General features: G+C 42.3%; 1 protein-coding gene across 1 annotated transcript in view; it reads left to right on the top strand.

Moving 5' to 3' along the window:
• The window catches only part of DOCK2 (dedicator of cytokinesis 2), a 430,014-nt gene that overhangs the window by 71,629 nt on the left and 332,368 nt on the right, over window positions 1-26,017 (top strand). Inside the window, exons 22-23 of the mRNA XM_077327133.1 lie at window positions 2,507-2,641; window positions 14,059-14,167. Of these exons, the coding sequence (XP_077183248.1) occupies window positions 2,507-2,641; window positions 14,059-14,167 (244 nt within the window). The remainder of the gene's footprint in view (window positions 1-2,506; window positions 2,642-14,058; window positions 14,168-26,017) is intronic.

Here is a 26,017-nt window from a genome sequence, read left to right as displayed (position 1 = left end):
CTGCCTGGCAGCATCCCGGGCTTCCTGGCCCTGGCTCAAAGCGCGCGTGCGCACGCTATGCCAGGGCAGCCCCGTAGGCCCTACCCCTGTGCATACACGGGGAATGGCGGGTCATTCTGCCCCACCGCAAAGGTACGGGGGCAGTGTGGAGTAGCTGCCGCTGTGCATATAGGGTCTTGGTTATATACAGCTCACAACTAACAGTTTAACACATCATCAGTGACTTATAACCTATACTGGGTAATGACAGTTCTTTTTCCCAAGTACTGGTGGCAAAACTTTTCTTGTTCACAGACAACCCCCCAGTCTCAAACAACTCTTCTCCCACAACAATGCAACATCTAATTTGAACATGGACACTGGTACTGGAGCTTGCAACAAACCCAGATGCCAACTTTGCTGCCACATACACTCCAACGACACAGTCACTGGACCTAACAACATCACCTCCATCATTAAAGGCTTATTCACATGCTCATCTTCTAACATTGTATATGCCATTCAATGCCAACAATACCCCTCTGTTTTCTATATATGGCAGACAGGGCAAATTTCTGCTGAAGAATTAAAGGACACAAGTCTGACATCAAAAATCACAGGACTGAAAAACTTTTTGGGAATACTTCAACCTTCCAGGACATTCAATAAGGGACCTCAATCTAACTGTTTTACTGCAAAGGAAATTCAAGAACAGACTAGAAAGGGAGATTGCAGAAATGCAAGTTATTACAACACTCAAAACAATAGAATACCCAGGATTCAATAAGGACATTGATTTCTTATCCCACTACATAGGCTAACCTCATCCAATGCTAGGGGCCAAGCCCACTGCATTCAGGAATACAACGGGCGCTAGATTGGAATGGGGGGGGGTAGGGTGGAAAAACTCTGCAGATGGCCTCTCCATTCCTGCAGGATCTGGAAGGGCTGCAAGCAGCTGTTATGGAACTCATCAGTGGGGGCAGCTCTCACGTAGCGGGGATCTGTAGCCTCCAAACTTTGGAGAGAAGTGGAAGGAAGAGGGTTCAGGGGTGGGGATGGAAGGCAATTGGCTGGCTGCTGGACAGACAGGCAAGCTGATTGGAGGAGTAGGCACTCAAGGGTGGGACAGCCACCCCGAGTGGGTGTTAAGTGCTGAATGGCACTTAAGCCATGAGACACTCTCCTCCTCCTCCTCCAAGGCCTTACCAGAAATATATAGTGCAACAGATTCCTTGCCATTGCTTCTTTTTATTTTATTTGGGACAACATGACTATAAAATGATGTAAGTAGAATATAATGTAATTTAGAATCTAACTCTCTGGTCTCAGGACAAGATAATAAACTAGCACAATTTGTCACTTGTGAGGATGCTTCCGTGCCTGAGTGGAGATGGATGGGGCAAGCAGCTAGTCTCTTAATTATTTCTTTTCACAACTGGGAAAGTGTCTACCATTACTAACCTTGACATTCTTATTTCTCCAATGTTTTTGTGAACTACAAATGAGCTTCTTCTTTTTTAGCAAAGAATTATCATACTACATAATTTGGAAGTTATGGCACAGTTTACTAATTTGCTACCAATTTACTTTTGCCTGATATCTGTACTCTTATGATCCTTGTTCCACTGTTTGAGGAAGAGTGCATATGCTTGAAAGTACACATGAATCAATCTTTGTTGGTCTTAAAGGTGCTACTGGACTCAGATTTTGTTGTTCTGACCATAGTAAGTGAGGTTCAGACTCCTGCTATTCAAGCCTCATATAGAAGATGACAGATGCCTAAGGCATGTGCTATCTTGTACAGAAACAGCTATGAATATTAGCAGGTCTTTCTTGTCTTCTTAGCAGCCTTGCAAGAGCTGGAGTGATATAGTTTCCCAGGCAGTAAATTGGAACACGGCCATCTGTTTAAGTAACACTTTGTAAAATCCAACAGTCTTGTTCAAGTGATCTATGCACCTAAATCTTTGTGTTTAACCTGGTTCAGGATGTTTCAAAATTGGTTTCATCATTTTAAGAAATCAAGCTTATATACTATAAGGAATGAGCTAGGTGGAAAAGCCAACATCTACAGGAAAATTTCTATTCTTTTATTTCCATCCTAACCATACCTACTAATCAGTGATTTTCAGGCACAAACTATTTTTGTTTTTGTTTTTTTACAATCCTAGTCTTTTTGCATATTTTGTGTGCTGCAAAAAATTAAATACTGCAAGCTAACTTACTACAGAATTGAGTTTTTTTGTCTCAGATAATTCCCACTGCAAACTGTATTTCTAATATAGTTCAATGCAACAATTATGGCCAAGACCTTCTTGTGTGATAGATAGAAGTAATAACTGGAAATAAAGGGCCGTATTACTGTAGCTTTCCCCACCGCTTTACTGTGTGTAATCGTTGGAGCTGAATTATAAAGTAATAAAATCAAGCCTGCCATGCACTATATTTATCTGCTACTTTGCAATGTGTAGAAAGTCAATGCAACAAAATTCTTCCGTTTTGTAACATGATTTTCTGATTTCAGGAAACTCATGACTGTTTTGAAGACTTATTTGGATACTTCCAGCAGGGGAGAACAATGTGAGCCTATTCTAAGAACCTTGAAAGCACTGGAATATGTCTTCAAGTTCATAGTTCGGTCAAGGACTCTGTTTTCCCAGTAAGTATTGAATTTTGATTAGTTTGAAACAGTAGCAAGGTATAGTATAATAGTGTGGAGTTTAAGATAAGAAAGTGAAAAAAATCTGGAGTGACTTTGTGCTGACTCTTCAATTAAATACATTATCAATTGGAATGGTTGTAATAGTTAAGTTGAATTTTATGTATAGAATCATTCTATCTCCAGATATTTGTTGGCAGGGAACAAACAGTGGAAGACCATCACCTTTATTTTCTGACTTTAGATATCATAGATATCTGGCTTGCTTCAGCTGGAAATAGAAGGTTGCTATAAATTGAATGTAATCTTATTCAGTAAGGTAGTTCATATATTCTTTATTATAGAACTGTGAATTAATCCACTTTCAAAATGTAAAAAACAGTGGTGAGAATCAGATTCTCACATAAAATATATGTGAAAGCGTCATGGCATATCTAATATAGGGCTATATTTATTGTATTTATTTATTTATAACATTTTAATGCTTCCTTTCCACCCAATCAGGGTCTCCAAGGCAGCTCAAACAAATACATTAAAACATATTTTAAAATGCAGTTAAAATTATAAAATTCAATCAAAAACACATAAAATATCATTCAGCTTTTTGATGTACAGTGACTATTGACTAAGATTATTAGTAACTTTCTTAATGTTTATTGAAAAGCTGAACTGCTGCAAAAGTCTGTACCTTCTTTTTAATTAAAATGTTTTTAATCTTGCCTGAAGTGGTATAATATGTAATTAGAATAAGAACCATAATAACTCAAAAGGAATTTTGAAATAGTTTGAATATGCCTATATAGTTTTGCCAATTGGGTACCTTAAGTAAAATCTCATATTGTAAGTAGGGATGCCAAGTAGGACCTGGAGATCCCCTGGAATTACAGTTCATCTCCAGGTGACAGTTTCCCTGTAAATAAAATGGCTGCTTTGGAGGGTGGCATTATACTCCACTGAGGTCCCTCCCTGCCCCAAATGCCACCCATTCCCAGCTTTACCCCCCAAATCTCCAATATTCCCAACCCAGAGATGGCAATCCTATATATATCATATATTTATTTATTAGTTACATTTTATAGTCCACCTTCCTCCTTGATGGGACTCGAGGCAGATTATATAAAAGCACATAAAATGCCATAAAACCCCCAATTTATAAAACCATCCAACTCCAGACAACAGAAAAATAAGGAGAGGAAGCCATCCACCTCCTCCATAATATCCACAAAGGATTTTATTGATGGTGTAGCAAAAATGGGGGGGGGGGGCAACATTCTTAAAGAACCCAGACTCAACCAAAGACCTAGTGGAAGAGCTTTGTTTTACGGGCCTGCAGAACTTTGAGAACTCTGTCAGGGCCCTCAGTTCTCCCAGGAGCTCATTCCACCAGGTTGGGGCCATAACCAAAAAGTCCCTGGCCTGCATCAAGGCCAGATGTACCTCTCTAGGGCCAGGGAACACTAACATATTGTTACCGAAATTGCTGGGGAATCATGAATATAGCAAGAGGCTGGGTAACGCAGGATCTTTTACTACCAATTTTTACGGGGTTATTTCCCTGGAAGAAACCCTTTTTAAATGAAGAAGACAAAAGCTTACACTCAGGGGATTTATTTGGGGAAATTATCAGGGTACATTCAAAACACACACATAAGCAAAACCATACATACACTAAGTTCTACAGGGGAACAAGTTCAAGATACTGCACCTTTCTTGGATCCAAGCAGCCCAGACACAGGGTTCACGACATCAGGGGTGGACAGGATGCCGGGTGTGGACAACACAACACAACACACACACACACACACACACACAGGGTGTGCGCAAGGCTTGATATAGTGTTTGAAATTCCCGGGCCAGCCCCAGAGACTGCCCACTAGGAGGTCCGTGATTGTTGATTGGTCTCTGATATTATGAGTACCTGATAGGTGAGTTTGAACTGTGATGTCACTAGAGTGGGAGGTGTGGAGTAATCTCATCAAGTAGAGCAATACCTTGGCTAGGTGTGATGTGTCGCTAATGGCCCTGTCTTTGTTTTATCAGGAAGGACTGGGGGAAGACATTTGGGGATAAGAGATGGTGCTAGACAGAAATTACACTGGACGAGAGAGACAAAAGAAGTTGCAGTTAGTACCTTGAAGGGATATCACCTTTCCTGTAGATAGTCTAATGGTCTTTGGCTGGAGGGGGGGGGTGATTTAGATAACGTAGACCTGGCCTGGCTTCCTAGGTTTGTTGAGAGGCCCTACTCACTCCATAGTCAGTCTCTGCCAGGCTGGTTTCTGTTCTCTGTGTGAGGCACCCTTCCATTATGGGCTACCTCTAGGGTAACAATATTAGTGCCTGCAGAGCAAAGTGCCCTGCAGGGAGCATAAGCAGATAAGCATTCCCTCAGATAGGTAGGGCCTGTATGGGTCAAAACCAAAATCTTGAACCTAATCTGGGCCATAACTGGTAACCAGTGCAGCTCCCTCAGTACAGGCTGGATATGGGTTCTCCAAGATGAACTGGTGAGGACCCTAGCTGCTGCGTTCTATACCAGTTGGAGTTTCTGGTTCAAGGACAAGGGTAGGCTAGTGTAAAGTGAGGTACAGAAGTCAAATCTAGAGGTGACCATTGCATGGATCACTGTGGCCAAAGAGTCTGGGGGTAGATAGGCCACTAGCAGCGTGCCTGGCTGTGGGTGAGATGTTAAGCTGAGACCCCACAAAGATGGGTAGGCATACTTCCTGTCCCGCCCCTTTCCTGCTCAACCACAGGACCTCCAGCTTGGAGGAGTTGAATTTCAGATGGTCTGCTCTAACCATCCAGCAACAGCTTCCAAACATCTGGCAAATGTATCTGGGGGGGGAGTCTGTGTGGTCATCCACGAGGAGATAGAGCATCAGCATATTGATGACATCCCAGCTCATGACTCTGAACCAACTCTCCTAGAGGTCATATAAAGATGTTAAATAGTGTAGGGCAGCGGTCCGCAAGCTTTCGCCCGCTGCGGACCGCTGTGGCGTAGTGGGGGGAGAGGGCGGCCTGGGGGCCCGCGCACGCGTGGCAGCCCCAGCGCAAACGCGCATGCGCGGACTGCAGCGCATGCGCGTTTGTGCCGCTGCCATGCTGGCGGCCGCGGCTCCCCCTCCCGGCCCCTCCGGGCTGCCAGCAAATCGGCCGCTAAAGCGGCCAATTAGCTTGTGGCTCGGCAAGCTTCTCTTCCTTCCCCTCCCGAAATAAGAAGCTTGCCGGGCCATGAGCTAATCAGCCGCTTTGGCGGCCGATTTGCTTGTGGCCTGGCGAGCTTCCCGCTTCAGGGGGGGAGGGAAGAAGGAGCCGCAGCGGCCCGCGGGTTGGGGACCACTGGTGTAGGGGAGAGTTTCTCGCCCTGTGGTACTCCACAAGGGAGTTTATACAGGCACGACCGGGTCTTCCCCACTGCTACCTTCTGTGTCTGGTTTTGGATAAAGGGCCACAGCCATTGAAGGGCTGTTCCTTGAATCCTCACTCTGGCAAGGCAATATACTGGGGCTGACTGCATCAAATGTGGCCAACAGGTCAGTCAATACGAGTATGGCCGATCCGCCCTGATCCAGCTGGTGATGGAGATCATACACTAAGGTGACTAACACCATCTCCACCCCATGGCCAGAATGGAAGTCTGCCTGGCATGGATGGAGAACTCAAGTTTTCTCCAAGAATGCTAGGAGCTGGTCTGCTGCAGCCCTGTCAACTACCTTTCTGAGAAATGCAAAATGCGAGACTGGGTGGTGGCTGGCTGGGTTTTTTCAGCAATGTTTTTTTCAGCAAAGGGCAAATCACTGCCTCCTTTAGCACCTCTGGGAACTCTCCCATAGACAGGGAGAAGTTGATGATCTCTCCCAGAGGGCCTCCTACCCACTGGTCACTTATTTTGAGTAACCAAGACAAGCAGAGATCATTGGGGCAAGTGGTCACCCTTACTGACCCCCAGCAGCTTTTCCACTTCAGTTTCTGATAGCTGTCTGAAGCCATCAAACACCACCTCATTTGGTGGCCAACAGGCCTCTAGTTCCCTCTCTGTATTAAATGTGGCATTGTGTCTTCAAAGGCACTATCCTCCTCTTTCTGGTGTATCACCAGGCTGACCAGCAGGTCCTGGCAGAGTGACAAGACTTTATCTGCAAAATAACTTACTAATGCCTCACAGCCAAGAGCCAATTGACTACTATTTTGGCACCCTTCCTCAAGGGCAGTCAAAGATTGAACTACCCTAAATAATTGGGCTGAACACATGGCTGAACACATATGCCCTCATAAGTGTGCCTTAGTTCTCCAGTGTACCAGGGAGTCAGCTTGAGGCGAGGGTGGAGAGGGCGCTTGGGAGTGATCTCGTCAATGGCTGCAGTTAACCGGACTTGCAGTCCTCCACTAATGCCACCAATGAGTCTGTTTTAACTTCAAGATAATTTTCTTTTCATGCATTGTGCTTTGGATCCAAAAGTGTCAATCTGTTTTTAGATGGAAAATTCCAAGGGAAATGGATCTAGTCCCAAGCAAAATATGTGAATAGCTGCATCAAACTAAGTATATTTAAACTACAATATAGAACATAACTCCTCCAACACAGAAGTCAACTGAATCCTGGGTTATTTCAAATAAATCTGTTTTTTAATGCATTTTGGAGTCACACTGGGAAAGTTGATACACTGGGAAAAATGCAGATACCTCTCTGCTTAATTTAATTGTACTTTTAATAGGTGGCTCTTCTTACACTGTGGTAATGAGAGTCTCTTTATGTAGATGTACATTAAGGTTTAGTTGCTTCTGTTGAAAACAGTAGAATCTTGTCCCCCTCCCCTCATATTGTACCCTTCACATTTCAAAAGTGGTTGGTCATACATTGGAGGTAGGGACAGGATTTCTGTGCAGTGATAGGAAGAACAAAAATAACCCCTGAAAAATAGCTTCCTGGATTGTAGGGCTTTGGTGGTATCAGTCATATTGCTGTACCACTACTGAGATGTGTGGAGCATGTTAACTCAGGACAATTTCTTTTGCCTGATAGTTAACCATGACTAATTGAATGGACATTGCATTTCTACTTTTGTAGAATAGAAACAGCACTCAAAATGTTTGGAATTAAAAACAAAAACAAAACAAAACTGATCCCTGGAACACCAAATAGGTTGCAAAATCTGCCAAGCATACTTGTAGGATTTTTCTTCATGTACTGTCTGATTCACTAGCTCAAATTGTAGTAATAGCGGAACTTATTAAACTTTACAAGTGCAGTCTATAGAGACATTAACACACTTGTAAAAGAGCATCTTGCTTTGGAACTGAGAAATTCACTACAACCTCTTTAATACTGTATAGCAGTGTTGCTTTAATTGAATCCTTCAGAATCGACGCTTTCATGTTGCCAAATGGGCCCAGAGCGGACAAAGAAGCCTAAAATCCAATAAGTGTGCAATCAAGTACATTTCATTTCAAGGGATAGTTTCGGCTTGTGGAGTAATGTCTGCCTTAAGAAACTCAAAGCTTACTGTTTGAACATGGATTTCCTTTGTAATATATTGTTTTTTTTCTATTAATAATTACAATTTATTATCTACAAAAACACATTCAGAAATATGAAAAAGATCTAGTGCATGAGGGAAGATTTCTGGCTTTTTATTTTATTTTTATTTAAAACATTTCAGTGCCTTTCCAGTTAAATAGGGTCTCCAGGGCAGTGAATATTGATCAAACATTGAAATATTTTCACATTGAAAACATTTAACATAAAGTATATGCACAATACAGTGCTTCAATAAAAAACATATAAACAAACATAACACAAAAAACTAGGATGGAGGCCATTAATAGTTACTGCAGGTCTTCCTTCCAATAAAGAATAAAGTTGCATTTCCAAATAGTTTGTTGTACAGTGAAACCAGTCTTATATTTTTATGTACAAATAAAACCAACAAAAAACACGTACCAAATCGTAATTCTTCATACAAAAGCATCACACAATACTGGAAACAAAAAAGTAATTGGACAACAGACAAAGCAGTATTTTAAATATAAAATGCTACAGTGAGAAGGAAATTAATTGGAGGGGGATATGTGCAATCTTGCTGTGTCAAGAAGCAGTTCATGAAAATGCTAAAAGAATAACTATTCCTCACTTTTGTGAACAGAGTTTAAATATGTGAGAGAGGAAAGTACCAAATTATAAAATAATTTTATTTAGAAGAGAAACAGCTTGGTATAGAAGGAGGGAAGAGTCCTGTCTGCTGTTCTTAATTTAATCTATTCTGGAGGGAAGCAGTGAGGAAGTGTGTTCAAAGGAGCAGGAATTCTCCAGTTGAGCCAATGAGGACATAGGAGGAGAGTATTTTTTAAATGTTAGGAAGTTCCTAATCTAACTATGCTAAATACACCTCTTCCAATGCCTACATGGGGCATTCCTCATATACTCTTGAATCCCACACACTAAAAATCATACATATTCCAAAAATTGTTTTAGATGTTTCCGAAGCAGTAGCTTCTTTCTTTCTGAGAGACAGTATTTTTACCACCAAGATTTGAAGGATTTCTGGCATTCCATGCTATCAAGTACGCTACTCCCCCATCCTTTCCTCTTCACCTCTTTGATAATTGGAGGAGGGATGGGATTTTTAGCCATCATGTTAGTAGATTGATGTTTTAATGGGAATGTTAATGGGGTTAGTTGTTGTGACCCACCTCGATTTACTATAAACAAATAATAATAATAATAATAATAATAATAATAATAATAATAATAATAATAATAATAATAATAATAATAATAATAATAATAATAATAATAAAATGTTCAGCTGTTCAAGCAGTGTGCCTGGTTTGCAATAGTTTTGTGAGGCTCTCCATAGGTAGGATATAGTCATTAAACCAGCAGTTGGTACAGTTTAAGGTAAAATTCATGCATAGAACCCATGGGAAAACACATGCTTTGCATGGTGACGTCTTCAGCTTCAACCCCTGCTCTTTCTAGTTATTCTGGTAGCAGATATTGAGAAAAGCATGATTCTGACCTGTACCCTGGGGAGCTGCTGCCAATAATGAGTTTGTATTGAAGATCCTATGAAATGCCTCTGAATAGGATAGCCTTGAGATGGCTGATATGGTAACCTGGAACCATGCCACAGGAATATCAAGACTAGACTACTGTAATGTGGTCTAATGCATTCCCATCAATATCAATTTAAAAAGTTCAGTTGGTGCTATCATCAGAAGCTAGATGGAGCATGGATATTACTTCCATCCTTCAGGCACTTCCCTGGATACCTGTCAGTTAGCAGCCTCAATTTTAAGGCTGTTGTTGTTAGTTGCGAAGTCATGTCCGACCCATCGTGACCCCATGGACAATGATCCTCCAGGCCTTCCTGTCCTCTACCATTCCCCAGAGTCCATTTAAGTTTGCACCAACTGATTCAGTGAGTACATCCAACCACCTCATTCTCTGTTGTCCCCTTCTTCCTTTGCCCTCAATTGCTTCCAGCATTAGGCTCTTCTCCAGGGAGTCCTTCCTTCCAATTGCTTCCAGCATTAGGCTCTTCTCCAGGGAGTCCTTTCTTCTCATAAGGTGGCCAAAGTACTTGAGTTTCCAATTTAAGGTATTAAGTATCATATACAAAGCCCATCATGGCCTTGGATCCTCATATATGTGGAACCACCTCTCTGCAGATCCTCTACTGCAACAGCTATGTATATTGGAGCAAGGTTTTTCTCATGTGCCAGCCTGCAAATGGGCAAAAAAAATTTTTTTTTAAGGATGGTGGAAGGAAAATAGATCTTTAGAGGTACAAAAGCAAATCATCGGTTTTTCCATAATCTAGAAAAAAGTCTACCATGTTTCTGACAACATGCTAGGCCTCAGATTGGCCCTTGGCGGCCTTCCCCCACTGAGGGCCAATCAGAGGCTCTTCCTTGTCCCTTCCTCCTCTAGAGAAGCTGACATGAGATCAGTGCCCAGCTCTAGCCAGCCAGCCACTCCCTCAGTGCCAGCTCTAGCCAGCTGTCCACTCCCTCAAGGCCAGCTCTGTTGCCCTACGGCCACTGTGGAAGCCTGGAGACAGACAGCCGGTGCCACTAAGCTGCTCTTCCTGGCTGCACGTCAGGGTGAGGAATCCCCACCATCCATGCTCCATGGCCACCCTTGCAGACACCAGGGAAACCCGGCTGTGCATGCTCCCCAGTGGTCGTGCAGCTGCCAATGTGATCTCTGTGGCACTCATACTGCTCTTCCCAGTTTGTTGTACAGTAGTAGGGTGGGGAATATCTCCTTTGCCTGCGCTTCCTGGCTACGGCCCATCTCCCAAGCCTTTCCACTAATAAAATATAATAAGAACAACCACCCTAATAACTATTAAAATCCAAGGTTAAAAAGTGGATTTAAAAAGTATTACGGAATTTCATCAGTGACAGAAAGTGGAAGCAATTTTACCTTATTCTTTCTTGTCTGTACACTATCCTGTGCCTTCATGCACAGTACACTTCTTGGATTCATCTCATCAAATACTCCTATGAATTGTTCCACTGGATCCAGCCCATATGATCCAACCTTATGTTGCTGCTCTGAAATATTAATATTCAACAACAACAAAAAACCTATGAGGAGCTGTGCTTTTTTCTTTTTATATGTCTTTATATATTAAGGAAATTGGTGGACTATCCTGAAGTCGCCAAATTGTCTGCCGTCCAGATCAAGTCAAGTCTTTATTATTCTGGTTCTAGACCAGAATTCCTGCTCCTTTGAACATCTGGCATCAACAAAGTACATAAAAGAATCATTGATAACTAAAATAGTATAAAATTTAAAAACATTCCAGCTATAAGAATCATTCTAATTTTTAAACTCACAAGCATTATCTCAAGCAACTGAGACTATCTCTACCTAAGTTGCTGCGAATCCACCCAGCTCTTCTTTGTTTTGATTGCTCTCCAAGCAAATCTGGCCACAACAGAAGTTTTGTCTGACAACATGTCTTTGATCGCCTTATTCTATAGGGAAGGAATAAGTTCTCCCCTGAACTGATCACATAGCCTACATTGGAGTAATACATGTTCAGATGTCTCAGTGCTCCCATCCTGGCAGGTGCATAAACAATCACAGATGGGTATTTTTTTGAATAAGCCTTCCCTAAAAGCAGATGGGAGCATGATCTTGGAAAACATGTTAAGCCATAGGCATTGTTTTGGAACTGTAGGGGAAAAAACTATCCAGACTTAGCAGAGATTTGTAAAATTTAACATGGTAACAGCAAGTATAATGTTATGTCATAGACCTAGGCTTCACTATTACATTTGTTAGGGTTAGAAGTCTTGAATATATATTTGTATTTATTTGTGATTGAACGTTAGGTTAGTGAATTGATGAATCAGTAATGGGTATGGATGGGTATGGATATATTTTTTGATATTACAATAAAATATTTGAATTACAAAAAATAAAAAATAAAAAGGACTTTCTGGATTGAGAAAAGTTAATAAATGAATAAATATAAATGAATATAAATAATGACGGTTGCCAGTCTGACCTGTCTTTTGAACTACTATGCTATTCAGTGATAGGATCAAGTTCATCATATTTCATTCCGTAGTAGGATTGAACTCTTAATTAGGAGGAAACTTTGCTACTGTTAGGATGCTAACATGAAGATTAAAAAGCTTTTGGCTTTGATTTATTAAAGACTTGGGCAAATTTTTGTTTTCCCTAGTCATACTGAAACTCAGCATGTGTCTCCATTATTGTTTCAGCCCCATCTAATGGGTTAGATTAATTTGCTACTAAAGAAGATTAAATCAGCTGTAATGACTGCTGATAAATTTGATAAATAAAGTCTGCAGTGCTATTATTATCTAGACTGAATTTGAAACAGTCTTAACATTGCTGTTAATTAGCAAGCATTAGCTTTACACTTTCTTTTTCTTATAAAATCCAATATACATTAAATATTTGATTTGATAAGGTATACAACAAGTCAATTAACTACTAGATCATGCTTTTGATTTTGGAAACACTGCTGGGATGAGCTGCTGCTTTAGGTTGGCTAAATCCAGTTTAAATATGCAAATGGATTTCATTAGTATCTCTGTTTGACACAGAATTGGATAGTGATGGAGTTAGTGAAGAAACAATTATGATTTGTCAATGAATTTCTTAATTGTGCTACAGGAAACTTGATCAGAAGTATGAGTGTTTCTTAGGCTTTTATGGTGTTGCTTTATTTAACTGTATTGAATGTGGGGCATTCAAATGCTGATATTTGGGATGTATTTATTTTTATTTATGAGTATCATTACATGAGGATTCCCGGAGCCATGGTTATCTGATGTTACAGGAGGAGGGTATGGTTAAGTAATCAAATAATCATACCTTTGAGTAACCCTGAATTTATTCTGGCTTTGATGACATCTATAATACCTAATTAGGGAGGCTGATTCTCCTTTATTAAACTTGTTTTGATTAAACATTAATTTCCAAGGGCAGAAAATGGTTAGCAGCGCTAAATTAACTGTTTTCTGCTAGAAGGACACTTCCACTGACTGAGAAAGAGGGTGATTTTCTTTGCACATCGTCAGTCCCATCATCATGAATATTGTTCCAGGGAGGGGATATTGTCTGAGCCTTGAGGCCAGAATTTTGGTGGGTTAGAGCAGAAGTGGGAGGAAAGAAAGTTACTTTGGTTTATACAACCAGATGAATTAATTTCCTGCATGGTTTCATTCAGCTTAGTTTCTTAAGGCCACAATACACATTATGTGTAACATCAGTGACATCATAGGTGCCCACCCCAACTCTTAGAAACCCTTTTCACCTCAGCCTTGAACTGGCTTCTTCTCTTTCTGCTGTTAACCCCTTACATTTAAAGAATGTCTTTAAAGGTGCAAAACAAAAGAAACAATCCAATGTCTATAAACATCTTTTGCATAATAGTGTCCCATTGACACTGTCATAATCCTTCAGACTCACTCAGTTACCCAGTTACATTTTATATTTTTTACATGTTGCATCTGTACAATATAGTGATTTTATCTATAGACAATGGGTTGGAACCAGAGCAGAGTTGAACATTTTGTTCTCTCACCAGCAGGCTGCTGCTTGCTGAAATGAGGCTCTGGGGAGGGGATAGTTTTTCAGAAAAATATGAGTTGGTATGTGTTGTATGTGATTCAAATATATAATGCTGTACCTCCAGTCAGAAAGTTGGATTAGATGGCCCACAATAGCCATTCCTAGTCTAAAATTTTGACAGCATATTTTTCAAAGCCTTTTAACAATATAAAAATGTGTTCATATTTTTATTATGAATCCATGAATGATTGTTGTCATGCTAGGTGTGCTTTTGGCAGTTCATGCCTCAGATACTAGCACAGATAAAGTGAAATACAGCTACACTTTCCAAAGCAAATTTTTTTTCCAGGCTTTATGAAGGCAAAGAACTTGCAGAATTTGAAGACACAATGAGGAAACTCTTTGAATCTATTAACAAACTCATGAAAAGTCAACATGAAACAACAATTTTATTACAGGTTTGTCTATTCTGCTTTTTTTTTTGGGGTCTTGGGGGAGGCTATATGGAAGCACAACTGTAGACAGGTTGATTTTAATTTCTTCCATTACTTGGAAGGAAACTTAAATTTAAAGAAAACAAAAGAAAATGTAAGCATGGTATTTCCTAGAAGGAGACAAATTGTTCATTGGTTTAACAGGCTGAAAGTTCAGCTGGCTTCAATAACATGAACAACTATTTAGAAGATGATCTTAATCATGATATTTTAAAATGTTAATGGAACAACATTACATTAACAATTGGTGTTCCTGTTGTCTATAGCGACCATACCCCTAGCATGCTGCACCTTCCAGGACATTTTTGGTTTTGAGGCTGTGTCCCTAAGGTTGGATCGAAAGACAGCTGTCTAACAAACTCCCTGTCTGAACTGACAGAGGGGTTTTTGGGGGTGAAGACCCCTAGGCTGGTTGTCCTGTGGGTCTTCATTCTGTCTTGCTATGAGTGGCTGAGGATTTCAAAGTCTCCATGACAAATATGGGACTCTCTCAAGTAATAACTGATTCTACACATTGAGTAAGTCACTCTCTTGATCTGGTATTATCTTTTCAGTGGGATGAATATGATCAAAGGGTAGAAAAACTGATGTTGGTTCTGTTGTCATTGTCAGGTTTGCCTCTCAGCTCCCATCACTTGAAAGACACTTAGAAGAGTTTATTGGTGATTTCGCATGAAGGTCAGGATTACATTCAACTTAGGTTGTCAAAGACAATTTACTATAAACAAACTTACATAGATATAGAGCACTAACCACACCTCTACAAAGCATTGTTTGTAAAGGTGCACTAAATATGCAGCTCTAAAATATTTCTCACAGTTAACAGAAACATCGTGGACCCATTCAGGTGAAGATATTTGACATTTGTTGGCAGTCAGTTCAGATCAAACAACATCTGACACTAAAGGTCTGCTTACCCAATAAAGATAGTGTGTTACATTTCACATGCACAAACAATATTACAAAAGTGTAAACAGGCACTGCAAACATTGACAATGGAAAATAACTTCTTCAGGCACATGGTCACAAAATCCCTAACCAAAGGGAATTGCATTTAATATGAAATGCAGACATCTCCAGGAATGGATTTCCAGAAATGAACTGGCTTCAGGAGTTGTTGGTGCCCCCAGTCTTGGCTGCAACAGATGAGGCAGGAGGTATCCTTTGTGGGCTGCTTGACTTTATTAGGAGTTCTTCTGCAGGTACAATGGCCCTGGCAGAGGTTGAGGGGGGCACACCTTAATGCTGTCTCCTGAACCCCCTGTCCGAATCCTCAGAGGAGCTGCTCTCCATCAGGGCCCAGGCCACCAAGGTGCTCTTCATACTATTTAGTGGGATATCTTCTGGGTAACCTGTGGCATAGTCCATTAAAACTATTTAATATCTTGGTGTTTGTGGGAGTGGACTGACAAAGTTCATTGCCACTCTCTCAAAATGTTCCTGGACCAGGGGAAGGGGAACTAAGGGAGCCCTAGGGGTGGCTTTATTGTACAGTCATTGACAGTTCGCGTGTCTTACAGCACAGGAGTACTTCTTTCTCTATTGTGGGCCCCACAAAAAATCGTGACAAGACCCCCTTGAGGGTGTTCTTGTCTCCCTGATGCCTGGCCCACATATAGTCATGGTCTCCCGGTAACACCTGAAGTCTGTAAGACTGGGAAACCAACAACTGGGGGGACCGTTCTGACCCATCCCTCAGTCAGGCGCTACCAAACCTCACCTAGGAGGACCACCCAGGGAAACCTCTGGGTGTGGTGGGGGTCCAGGAACCTCCTTTCACTTACTCCTGCCATTTTATTCATCCCCTCCAAAATTGCATCTTCCACCTGCTTGACCAGAAAATGGGGATCTTTCAGCCAGGTTTGATGATGATCCTCCAATTCTGAGTGGGGTCCCAGGGATGGTTCTTCCTCAGGATTGACCAGGGACGAGGTCCTGTCGATGGCCCTTTTACAGGATCCCTGATATCAACAACTTGGGCTGCTTGCTCTTTGCGTGAAGTAGTATTGCACAACAGGAATTTGGGGCATCCCAGCCTATCAACAGGAGAAAGGGCAACTGCATGACTTAGGCTAAATGCAACCCTTTCCTATGTATTTGCCATTCTCTACCACCACATTCCATAAGAGGACAATTCCACTGGTAGAATCATAGAATCATAGAGTTGGAAGGGGCCATACAGGCCATCTAGTCCAACCCCCTGCTCAACGCAGGATCAGCCCTAACCATCCCAAAGCATCCAAGAAAAGTGTGTATGCAGCCTTTGCTTGAAGACTACCAGTGAGGGGGAGCTCACCACCTCCTTAGGCAGCCTATTCCACTGCTGAACTACTCTGACTGTGAAAATTTTTTTCCTGATATCTAGCCTATATTGTTGTACTTGAAGTTTAAACCCATTACTGCGTGTCCTCTCCTCTGCAGCCAACAGAAACAGCATCCTACCCTCCTCCAAGTGACAACCTTTCAAATACTTGAAGAGGGCTATCATGTCCCCTCTCAACCTCCTTTTCTCCAGGCTGAACATTCCCAAGTCCCTCAACCTATCTTCATAGGGCTTGGCCCCTTGGCCCCAGACCATCATGGTAGTGCCCCCATTGACTGCAGATGAAAAACAGGATCCCAATTCTGCCCTCCTCCTGCATTGGGGGACCAAGCTGTAGGAGTTGTTTCCAGTCGGTGGTTGACCCTCAGCAGTTCCAGAGCCCCTGACCCTGTGGGTGGAGCCTTCCAGTATGGTGCTCAGGATCTGTTAGGGGCTGGTCGTGCTTTTCCTCCACATCTCCTGCTCATACCCATGATATACTGGCCACTGACCCAGTCTTGATAACTGCTGGGTAGACTCCAGATCAATTCACCTCTTGGGAGCCTTCCTTTCCTTCCCCAACCAGGAAATTCTTCCACAGCACCATGGCCTTTTGCAGGTTGGCAGGCTTGGAACAAGCTATCCAGTGCTGGGCTTATGCAGGGATTACCTGGAGTAGCTGGTCTATGATCAATTCTTCTATGATCCTCCACCCATCATCCAAGTTAGGCTGAAGCCACCATGTTGCAGCATCTTTCAGGGTGGCTATGGGAGGCCGTGACTGGGACCTGGGCTGGAATGTTGTATTCCTGAACTTCTGGCTGTATTTGTCTTTTGAAATTTTGTAATGGTAAAGGATGGTAGCTTTCAACCATTTCATAATTCTTGGCTTCCTCCTTGGTGACCTGGGCCTCACCTCAAACATTTGGCCCGAACAGGAATGCCCATTGGTCTCTTGAGCTGCCTCAGCCATCTGTTTGTAGATCTTCAAATATTCATCCCTATCATCTTTGGGTCCAAAATTTGTGAGGAATGTCCAGCTGACACATCTGTCCCCAAGGCTAGGGGTTGTGAGAGTTTTAACAGCCTCTACCACCTGTTGTAAGTTGTGTGTCCCTTTGTTGCTGGGTTAACTCCCGGACCAATTGTGCCTGGTGCTTGGCCAGCCATTGGCCAAACTGTGACAACTCCATACTGGCCAGCAGGGCTGGGGTCCCCTCCTCTTCCAGGACATTCCCAGTTGTTGGGGCCTTGACCCCAGTGGGTGTTGTGCAGAGAGAGGTGCACACCACCCAGTGACTGCCAACTCATCCCTTGGGTGGCAGTATGTGGGGACCGGTTTGTTTAGTGTGATGAAAGTGCCTGTATTCTCCACCACAATGTCAGGAGTGTCAGCGCTGCCTGTTGGGGCCCTGCAGTTTCAGCCACAACAAAAGAAGTCAGGAAGCACAAGGTGTGGTGGCACCCTCTGTGGGCTACTGGACTGTTCTGTTGGCACAATTGCCCAGTGGGGGGTATGCCTTAATGCTGTCTCCAGGGTCAAAGTCATCGGAGGAGCTCCTCTCCTCTGTCTTGCCCTTCTATGGACTTTTCTCCCAACTATCATCATCTCTCTCTGTCTCTACCTCTTCCTTGCTGTTTCTACCCACCCTGTGCTCCTAATCCACCCTTCCTTTTTTCCTTCTTCCCTTTGTTCCCTCCCCTGCCCTGATTACCTGAGGCTTCAATAGCCCCCCCCTGCTCTCCAGCGCCCTGCTTGCAGGACAACACCTGCCAGCCTTCCCAGGTGCACAGCCAGGAGCAGTGTGTTGACTGCGGGGCCCAGCTGGCCTCCCTGCCCCACGACCTCCCCATTTCCTCTGAGGGTGTCAGGGCAGCTGCTGGAGGCTCTGCTGCTGTTTTTGAGCCCCAAGTCTCTGTTGTCATCCCTGCCACCCCATCATGTTTTCCTTGCCTTACCACCTTGCTCCTGAAGGTCTATGGAGAGCGGGGAGGGGTGGTGGTGTTCAGAGAGGCCATGGGCCATCAGGCATACCATACAGCGCCTGATGTCAGGAGGCCTCAGAGGCTGGGAAGTTTCTCTTCTGGTCTCCCCCTTCCTGTGGTATCAGGTGTGCCCCTGGGGGTTTCAGGCAAGTCTGATCTCTGGAGCTGGAGCCTCAGGTGGCAGCCAGCACCAGGACGTCCAGACAAGTGGATATTATTCTCAAATGGTCAGTTAAGTAGTGGACCTCAGTGAGGTGCAATTCCACAGCAGAAACACAATTATTTTAAAGCTTCTCTATTAACTCCATTAACTCTTACAAACCAGTGGCACATGAAAGTGGAGGCACTTAATGTATCTTTAGCAGTATCAACATAACATAGCAGCATCCTTCAAACTCAATATGCTTTCCTCTGCTAACATAGATGACCCACTTTAACCCTATTAGCCAACCCCACAGCATTCTGGCCATAAGTGTTGCCTACTCTTCAAACAAAAACCTCTCTATGAAACTTTTATCCCAGCCTATCTAAAAAATCTCTAATCCAGTGTAGTTAAAGAAAACATATATAGTTATTCCAGAACACGGATTTACTCTAATACAAAGGATCAAGGCATATAAAAGACATTTGATTAAAACCTTGGACAACTTAACACTAAACAACATTTTGAGCCTGTGTAAGATTCTTGTTTATACAATTCTCTTCTAAACTCACTTCAAGGTTTTGCTGCCTGCAAGGCTTCAAGGCCACAAGGCAAACACTCCCAGGGATTAACAAAAGTGCCAAGCCAGACACACAGGCAAAACAAACAATGAGATAACAGCCTACCTGTACTGCCCTGGGAAAACAGGAGGGAGGAAAGGCAAGACCAAAGGCTTATTTCAGCTTGGACATGAGGCACTCTGGAAGCTATGTCACCCTGGCCTCTAAGGAAAGACCCAAGTGAACTTGGGCCTAGCCAGACCAGCAAGCACAACAGAGAGAAAAAGACCTATACAACGGCAATACAATAAAATATCATCAAAAACAGAGCCAGCTGGATCCAGTTTGGTATAGTGGTTAAGAGTGGCAGCTTCTAATCTGGAGATCCAGGTTTGATTCCCCACTTCTCTACATTCAGCCAGCTGGGTGACTTTGGCTAGTCACGTTCCTGTTGGAGCTGTTCTCACAGAGCAGTTCTGTCAGAGCTCTCACCTTTCTTACAGGGTTCCTGTTGTGGAGAGAGGACAAGAAGGTGATTGTAAGCCACTTTAAGACTCTTTTGGGTAGTGAACAGCTGGATATAAACACCAAGGGGCTTTTCGCACCGGGATCTTTGTAGCAAATTGGTTGCTGAATGAAAAATTGCCATTTAAAATAGTGGAATTCGTCGTTATGCATACCTGCCTTTGTAGTGGAATCCAGTTGCGTTTTGTAGCGTTTCCCACAGGCTTCCGGTCTCGGCAAAAATCGCTAGAAAGGAAGCGCTCTTGCCAAGCTCGTCCCGCCCCTGGCCGTCAAGCAGCCAATGGGCAGCCGTTAGCATGCTCCCAAACAGCCCCTTTCCCTTTTAGAAAGTTAAAAAAAAAAAAAAAACCAGACCCATTGCAACGAATCTGTGTTGATTCGTTGCAACGGAGAGACCCATCCAGCTGCCTGGTGTGTTTGAGCTGTCATTTATTCGTTGCCACGCTCCCTCTGAGTGAACCCCCCCCTCTCACGGGCCCGATTTTCGGCTGAATGAATGTGTAACAAATGAAGGGAAAATACATCAGCAAATGGGCTTCTCTTGTTTGTGCTTAGTGACTGAAGGGGAGGGACTGAAGCCGGGGAAGCCTCTAAACAGAGGCTCGCTGGTGCGTTTATCCCCGCTCGCTCGGAGAAAAAAAAAATGGCGATCGCTTCGCAGGAAGATCAGAGGAGAGAACCAGGGGGAGGGACTTTGTAGAAACCGCAACAATGTTAACGCACAGGTCTTTTTCGCTAGTGTTGCAGATTGGTTTCAGGAGTGTATCGCTTTCCGGAGGGTGAATCCACTTTTGGGGATTTCCCTGAAAGCGCTACAAGGAAGCGCTTTTTGCAGATCGTTTTCAGGTGTGTGGCAGATTGTCAACGACGTTGTGCATAACGGCAAATCAGTAGCGTTTTCAATTGGCAACCATTGTGCGATTTTGAAGGCGTGCGAAAAGCCCCCAACTCTTCTTCAAATGTCTTTCTGATAGCTCTAGTGGATTTTCTTGTTAATTAGGTTGGTGTTCCATTCAATGTGCTGGTTGATCTCTGGAATGAGGAAATAACCAAAGTAGTTGAGACAATTACTCCCAAGAACCTCCCTCAGGTAGTTTCTTAATTTACTGAAGTGCTGTGTGTGATGAAAAGACAAGGGAGATGCCAAGAATAACAACTGAGGAAGACCAGTGTTGAATATAAGACATGGGCTAAAGCATGCTCCTTCGTGGTGAAGAAAACAATACTTTTTTGCCACAATAACAGCTGTGCTGTGTAGCCAGCAGTTCTGCTCTGAGTTGTCAGAATCCTGTTGGGATCTGGCCAGCAGGAAGAGGTGGCCTGCTGTGACTGTTTTGCTCAACACTTTCTCTCAACAAATTTCTCACATTTGTACCAGGACCTAATGATGCTAGGGTGCCAATTTATCTAGTTGTTGGAAACAGTTTATCTAGTCTGAGGATGTGTATAAGAGAGGTTTGAGGCCTACAATCATTGCCCTTCCTAGCCTTCTTGAGATAAAGTGTGGTTGCCCCAGCCTTGAAAGCTGGAGCTATGGTGCTCCAGCTACTAAAGAAATCTACCATGGATCCAGGAAACTTGACTATTCAATAGGACATTCTTAAGTATGGTGATTGAATTGATTGTGGCTAGATGACTGCAAGCAGTTCTGGATGAAGTAGATTATTTGCATCCTTTCCAATCTGGTTTCAGGCTTGATTGTGAGACTGAAAGTGCCTTGGTCATCTGAAGAAGAAGAAGAAGAAGAGTTGGCTCTTATATGCCGCTTTTCTCTACCCGAAGGAGGCTCAAAGCAGCTTACAGTCACCTTCCCTTTCCTCTCCCCACAACAGACACCCTGTGAGGTGGGTGAGGCTGAGAGAGCCCTGATATCCCTGCTTGGTCAGAACAGCTTTATCAGAGCCGTGGTGAGCTCAAGGTCACCCAGCTGGCTGCATGTGGGGGAGTGCAGAATCGAACCTGGCTTACTAGATTAGAAGTCTGCACTCCTAACCACTACACCAAACTGGCAGTCTTTCTCAACTTTTTTATTGTTGAGGAAACCCTGAAACATTCTTCAGGCTTCAAGAAACCCCAGAAATGGCCTGATCATGCAGAATATGGTTGGGAAGCATAGCTGTGTATATGCCCACCTTTGGCCCATCCCCATCCCCACCTTTGGCCCATCCCCAGAACCCTGGCATTCTTTGCAGAGAGACCTGCCTGTTCCCTTCTGTTGCTGCCTTGCATCAGTAGGCATTTGTGTGTGTGTGTGTCTTCTAAAATTTCCCCATATTTTAATGGTGAGGCATGCAGAGAAGGAAGTACAATCACAGTTGCCATTATCTCTGCTGCTGCTACGTCCTTTCCCTTCTAGTAGTGTAGTCTTTTATCTACTCAACAGAGCCTGTTTGAGCATTTGTGGCAGTACCAAATTTATATTCCTGAGTTTGGATTAAGTTTAGTAGCCTGGAGTGTTTGTGCATGGTTTTAAAGATGTGTTTTTATTACGTATGTTTTTAAGTCACCTTGGTGGCTTTGATGAGAACAGAAATATGGGGTATAGATTTCATTAAAAAATAGACAAACATACATGGGAAGTACATGATAATTGAGGAAAATACAGCTCCTTAACGGTGTGGGTCTTTCAAATAAGCCTTCACATATTTGGTGGTGTGAGTTGAAAGATATTATCTGTTATATGGTTCTCGTGGGATGTATCCATAAGAAGTTTCCTGCACCATGAATCTATAAATGAAGTGACAATCTGAGTTTAGGGAAGAGAAACTACTGTTGGAGGGAAAACAGATAAAGGAGAGGAATAAGTATTTTAGCTGCTGTATTTTATTCTTCAGATACATGCTCACATTCCTAGATATATGTTCTTCCATACATGTGCTCACCTTTCAAGGGAGTGCAGTTGCATCTCATGCTTAAATTTCTATAGCATAAGGGGAACCTTCTGACTGATCATGTGTTTTGACAGAGAAAGATTGGGTTTGAATGATTAAAAGATTTATTTACCGGAATGTGATTTATTAACGAAAGGGCTTTTTGGTATCATCAAGGAACAAAAATAAAAACGTGTACAGTCACAGCATACTTCATAGGATGAACCAAAGCATCAACTGTGGTAGAAATGTAACATTTCAAGGACCCTATTCATATTTTAAAAACCACAGGAGAACTGAGTGGTCTTCTTCACCTTCCCCTGGCAATCACACAATGTAAATATTTTCATGAATTGAATCCATCTCTTCTCCCGGTCCCTCAGCAGCAGCAGCAGCAGCAGCAGCAGCAGCCATTACTACCTATGCAGGAGAAATCTGCGATTTCCATAGATTTGATACTCCAGATTTTCAATATTACTTGTGATACTCCTCAAATATTTAAAGGTTTGAAATCATATTGGCAGGGGAGCGCAGAATCGAACCTGGCATGCCAGATTAGAAGTCCGTACTCCTAATCACTACACCAAACTGGCAAACATCTCCTTCAACAAAAAATGGTTAGCTCTTTGCTTCTACGAAGAAACAATGATGGGTTTAAGATTCCAAAGAAAGGGGATGGGTTCCTCCTGGTGCAATCACATGTACCTTCATAGTTAACCTAATTTTTAAAAATGGATTGACTTTGTACATGTACATATGAAGATCTCTGGTAGACTAAAATAAGATCTCAGCTACTGTACTATTTGAGAAAACACAGCGGAATATTCAGATTTACACAGGTGTTTTGATGCTGTGTGGATTTCTTAGGCTACTCATGGGATTGTGGAGTCTTATAACTAATGTAGTCTCACTGCTGACTTCTGAACAATCAATCAGTCTGCAAAGATGCATAGCTGAGAATTAGGACACGAATAATCAATTACAGCTTGTATCACAGCACAATCTTCATCTTCAATGCTAAAGGACTGCAGGTTGGCATAGAGGGTAAAAATTTGGAATAGCAACACGGAAAATACAAGATTTGTGATTTACTTCTATGATTTGCTTCTATGGCTTATTAATAAGCTTCTTAAGTCCTAAGCATTTTCTGACTCTCCTTAGTTATGATTTACTTTTTAAAAAGGAATTTGTGTGCTGTATTTGAAGTAGCATGGAAGCTACTTATTGACAATAGTGAAAGGTCAACATATAAAAAAATCTTCATATATAATTATACCTTTTTATCCACTGCACAAATAAGAATAGAAGTAGTTTTTGCTTTGTGCTACTGAAGCTCCTGATTTTACTTGGCTTTGTAGTTCTGAACAAGAAGTGACAACTCATGCAGAGATGATTTTAAAGGTATACCTGCCTAGAAAAGCTGTCTGGGAGAACAGCACTATGCATGCTTGAAAACAGTAAATTATGATCAGCAAATAAATATTTTAAGAAAACAGGGGGATATGTCTAAACTCTAAGAAAAGGAAATACTGCTTTTAAGTCACATTTCTGCTTAGTGTGGCAAGAAAAGATAAGGTATGAGATATGTTGGAGAAGATCAACATTAAAATGGAAATGCCACTGCAGTGTGTACATGAACTGTGTGTAAATGAGATCAACTGATCATTTTGATGATAAAACTAAGGCAAACTCAGAGAAACTACTGCATTTTAATCGTCACTGAATCTTTTGGTTTGGTTAGTGAAGGAGGAGAAATTTTTCCTTCTAATTATCTAAACTGTATCTAACTTCTGGTTGTCATGCTGTCCTTAAGGAAATCTGATAATGTACTCATAAAAACCCCTTCAGTTCTTTCCCGCATTGAAATAATTGTATTACCTTGATCTGAGGGGGGGGGGGGATGTCCTCATGAATATACTTTAAAAATCCATCAACTTGAGTGTCAGTGGAGGAGACACTTTTAAAATTAATTGATTTTTGTTTCAATGGTATAAACGGGGAATCCACATCTCCTTCCCATAGTGTTATGGAAAAAAGCTGCAGGCTATACAAACTGCTTCTGTCAGATTTCATGTGACTGTCAACCCTTATATTGTACAAGGACAAGGAAATGATCAGGCTTGCCTCTCCAAAAAACTTGATGACATTTACTTATTTACTTAGCATATTCCATGGCTTGATGTCTCTTCAGAGTCCTGCTCAAGGCAGCTTACAGTTAGAAACTACAGTATTGAAACACAAGACATTAGACATATAAGCAGCATAAAAACTATCCACAAAACTGATGCAGATGATTAAAAAGCTGATAAGATGAACTTCCCAATTAAAACCCTGGGTTTTGAAAAATATATGTTTCAGCCTGGCACCTAAAAGAAATAAAAATAGGTGCCAGGCAAGCCTTAGAGGGCATTCCAAAGGTGAGGGGCCACCACAAGAAATGTCCTGTCTTAAGTCACCACCTACCCTTCTCTGAAGGAGATGTGTGTAGAGAATAGTGCTTGAGAGGCAAACGTTGACTGGGAGGCTGGATAGAGTGGCAGGAGGATGGTCCTTGAGGTAATTTGGCCACAAGTTATTTAGAGCTTTAAAGTTACTTTGACTTGTGCATTGAAAAAGATGGATAACTGGAATGATATGTTCATTGTAACTAAGCTCTGACAATAGCATCCTTAAAACATCCAACAAAATGTGTCCAGACGGTGTTCTCTAAGCTTGATGAGAACTATGAAGTCTAAATCAGCATGAGTGTGAACTATTTTATGTGCAAAATGCATTGAAGATTTGTCACAGGATGTCACTAAAATCCCCTGAAATAGTGGGGAGCGAGGCAGGGGGCAGGTCATTCCTCCCAAAGAAAGGCCATTGGGGGATGAAGCAGCTCAGGTGACCCATGAAGCAGCTCAGCTGACTGGCTATCTGCAGATATAACAGTGGTGGAGAAGTACACTTCTTCACCATTAAGGCCAGTAAGTAGGCATAACCCATTTTCAGTTGGATATGTGTCCACAAGTGTTTTAAACATCACCCTTCTTGTTTCATCACCCTCAACTCCTTGTACACCACACAGCCAAATAGATTCTGTGAGCAGGAAGACTTTGCCTGGAAGCAATCATGTTGAGTAGCCAGAAATAGACTAGGACTTCAGATCATCCTGGCTGAGCTTACTTGGCACCTCAGATGCTTAGAGACTCCGGGCCATGCTTCAACCCACTTGGGTGCTTTGTGTGTGTGTGGGTGTATGGGGGGACTTTTCTGGTAAACTGTACTCCTTTTACCTTTTACCTCTAATAACCATCATTATGATGAAATAGTAGAGTACCAGAGTTGAACTGGAGAGCTCCAAAATCAGATTGTCTCAACCATAATGCTTAGAGCAGTCACTCATTCCAATGTATCCTATTTATTTATTTAAAACATTCACTGATCACT

This window comes from Paroedura picta, chromosome 3, assembly GCF_049243985.1.
Source record: "Paroedura picta isolate Pp20150507F chromosome 3, Ppicta_v3.0, whole genome shotgun sequence".
Classification (NCBI taxonomy): domain Eukaryota; kingdom Metazoa; phylum Chordata; class Lepidosauria; order Squamata; family Gekkonidae; genus Paroedura; species Paroedura picta.
Note: the sequence above shows the minus strand (reverse complement) of the source record. Positions and strands in the feature narration are given on the sequence as shown.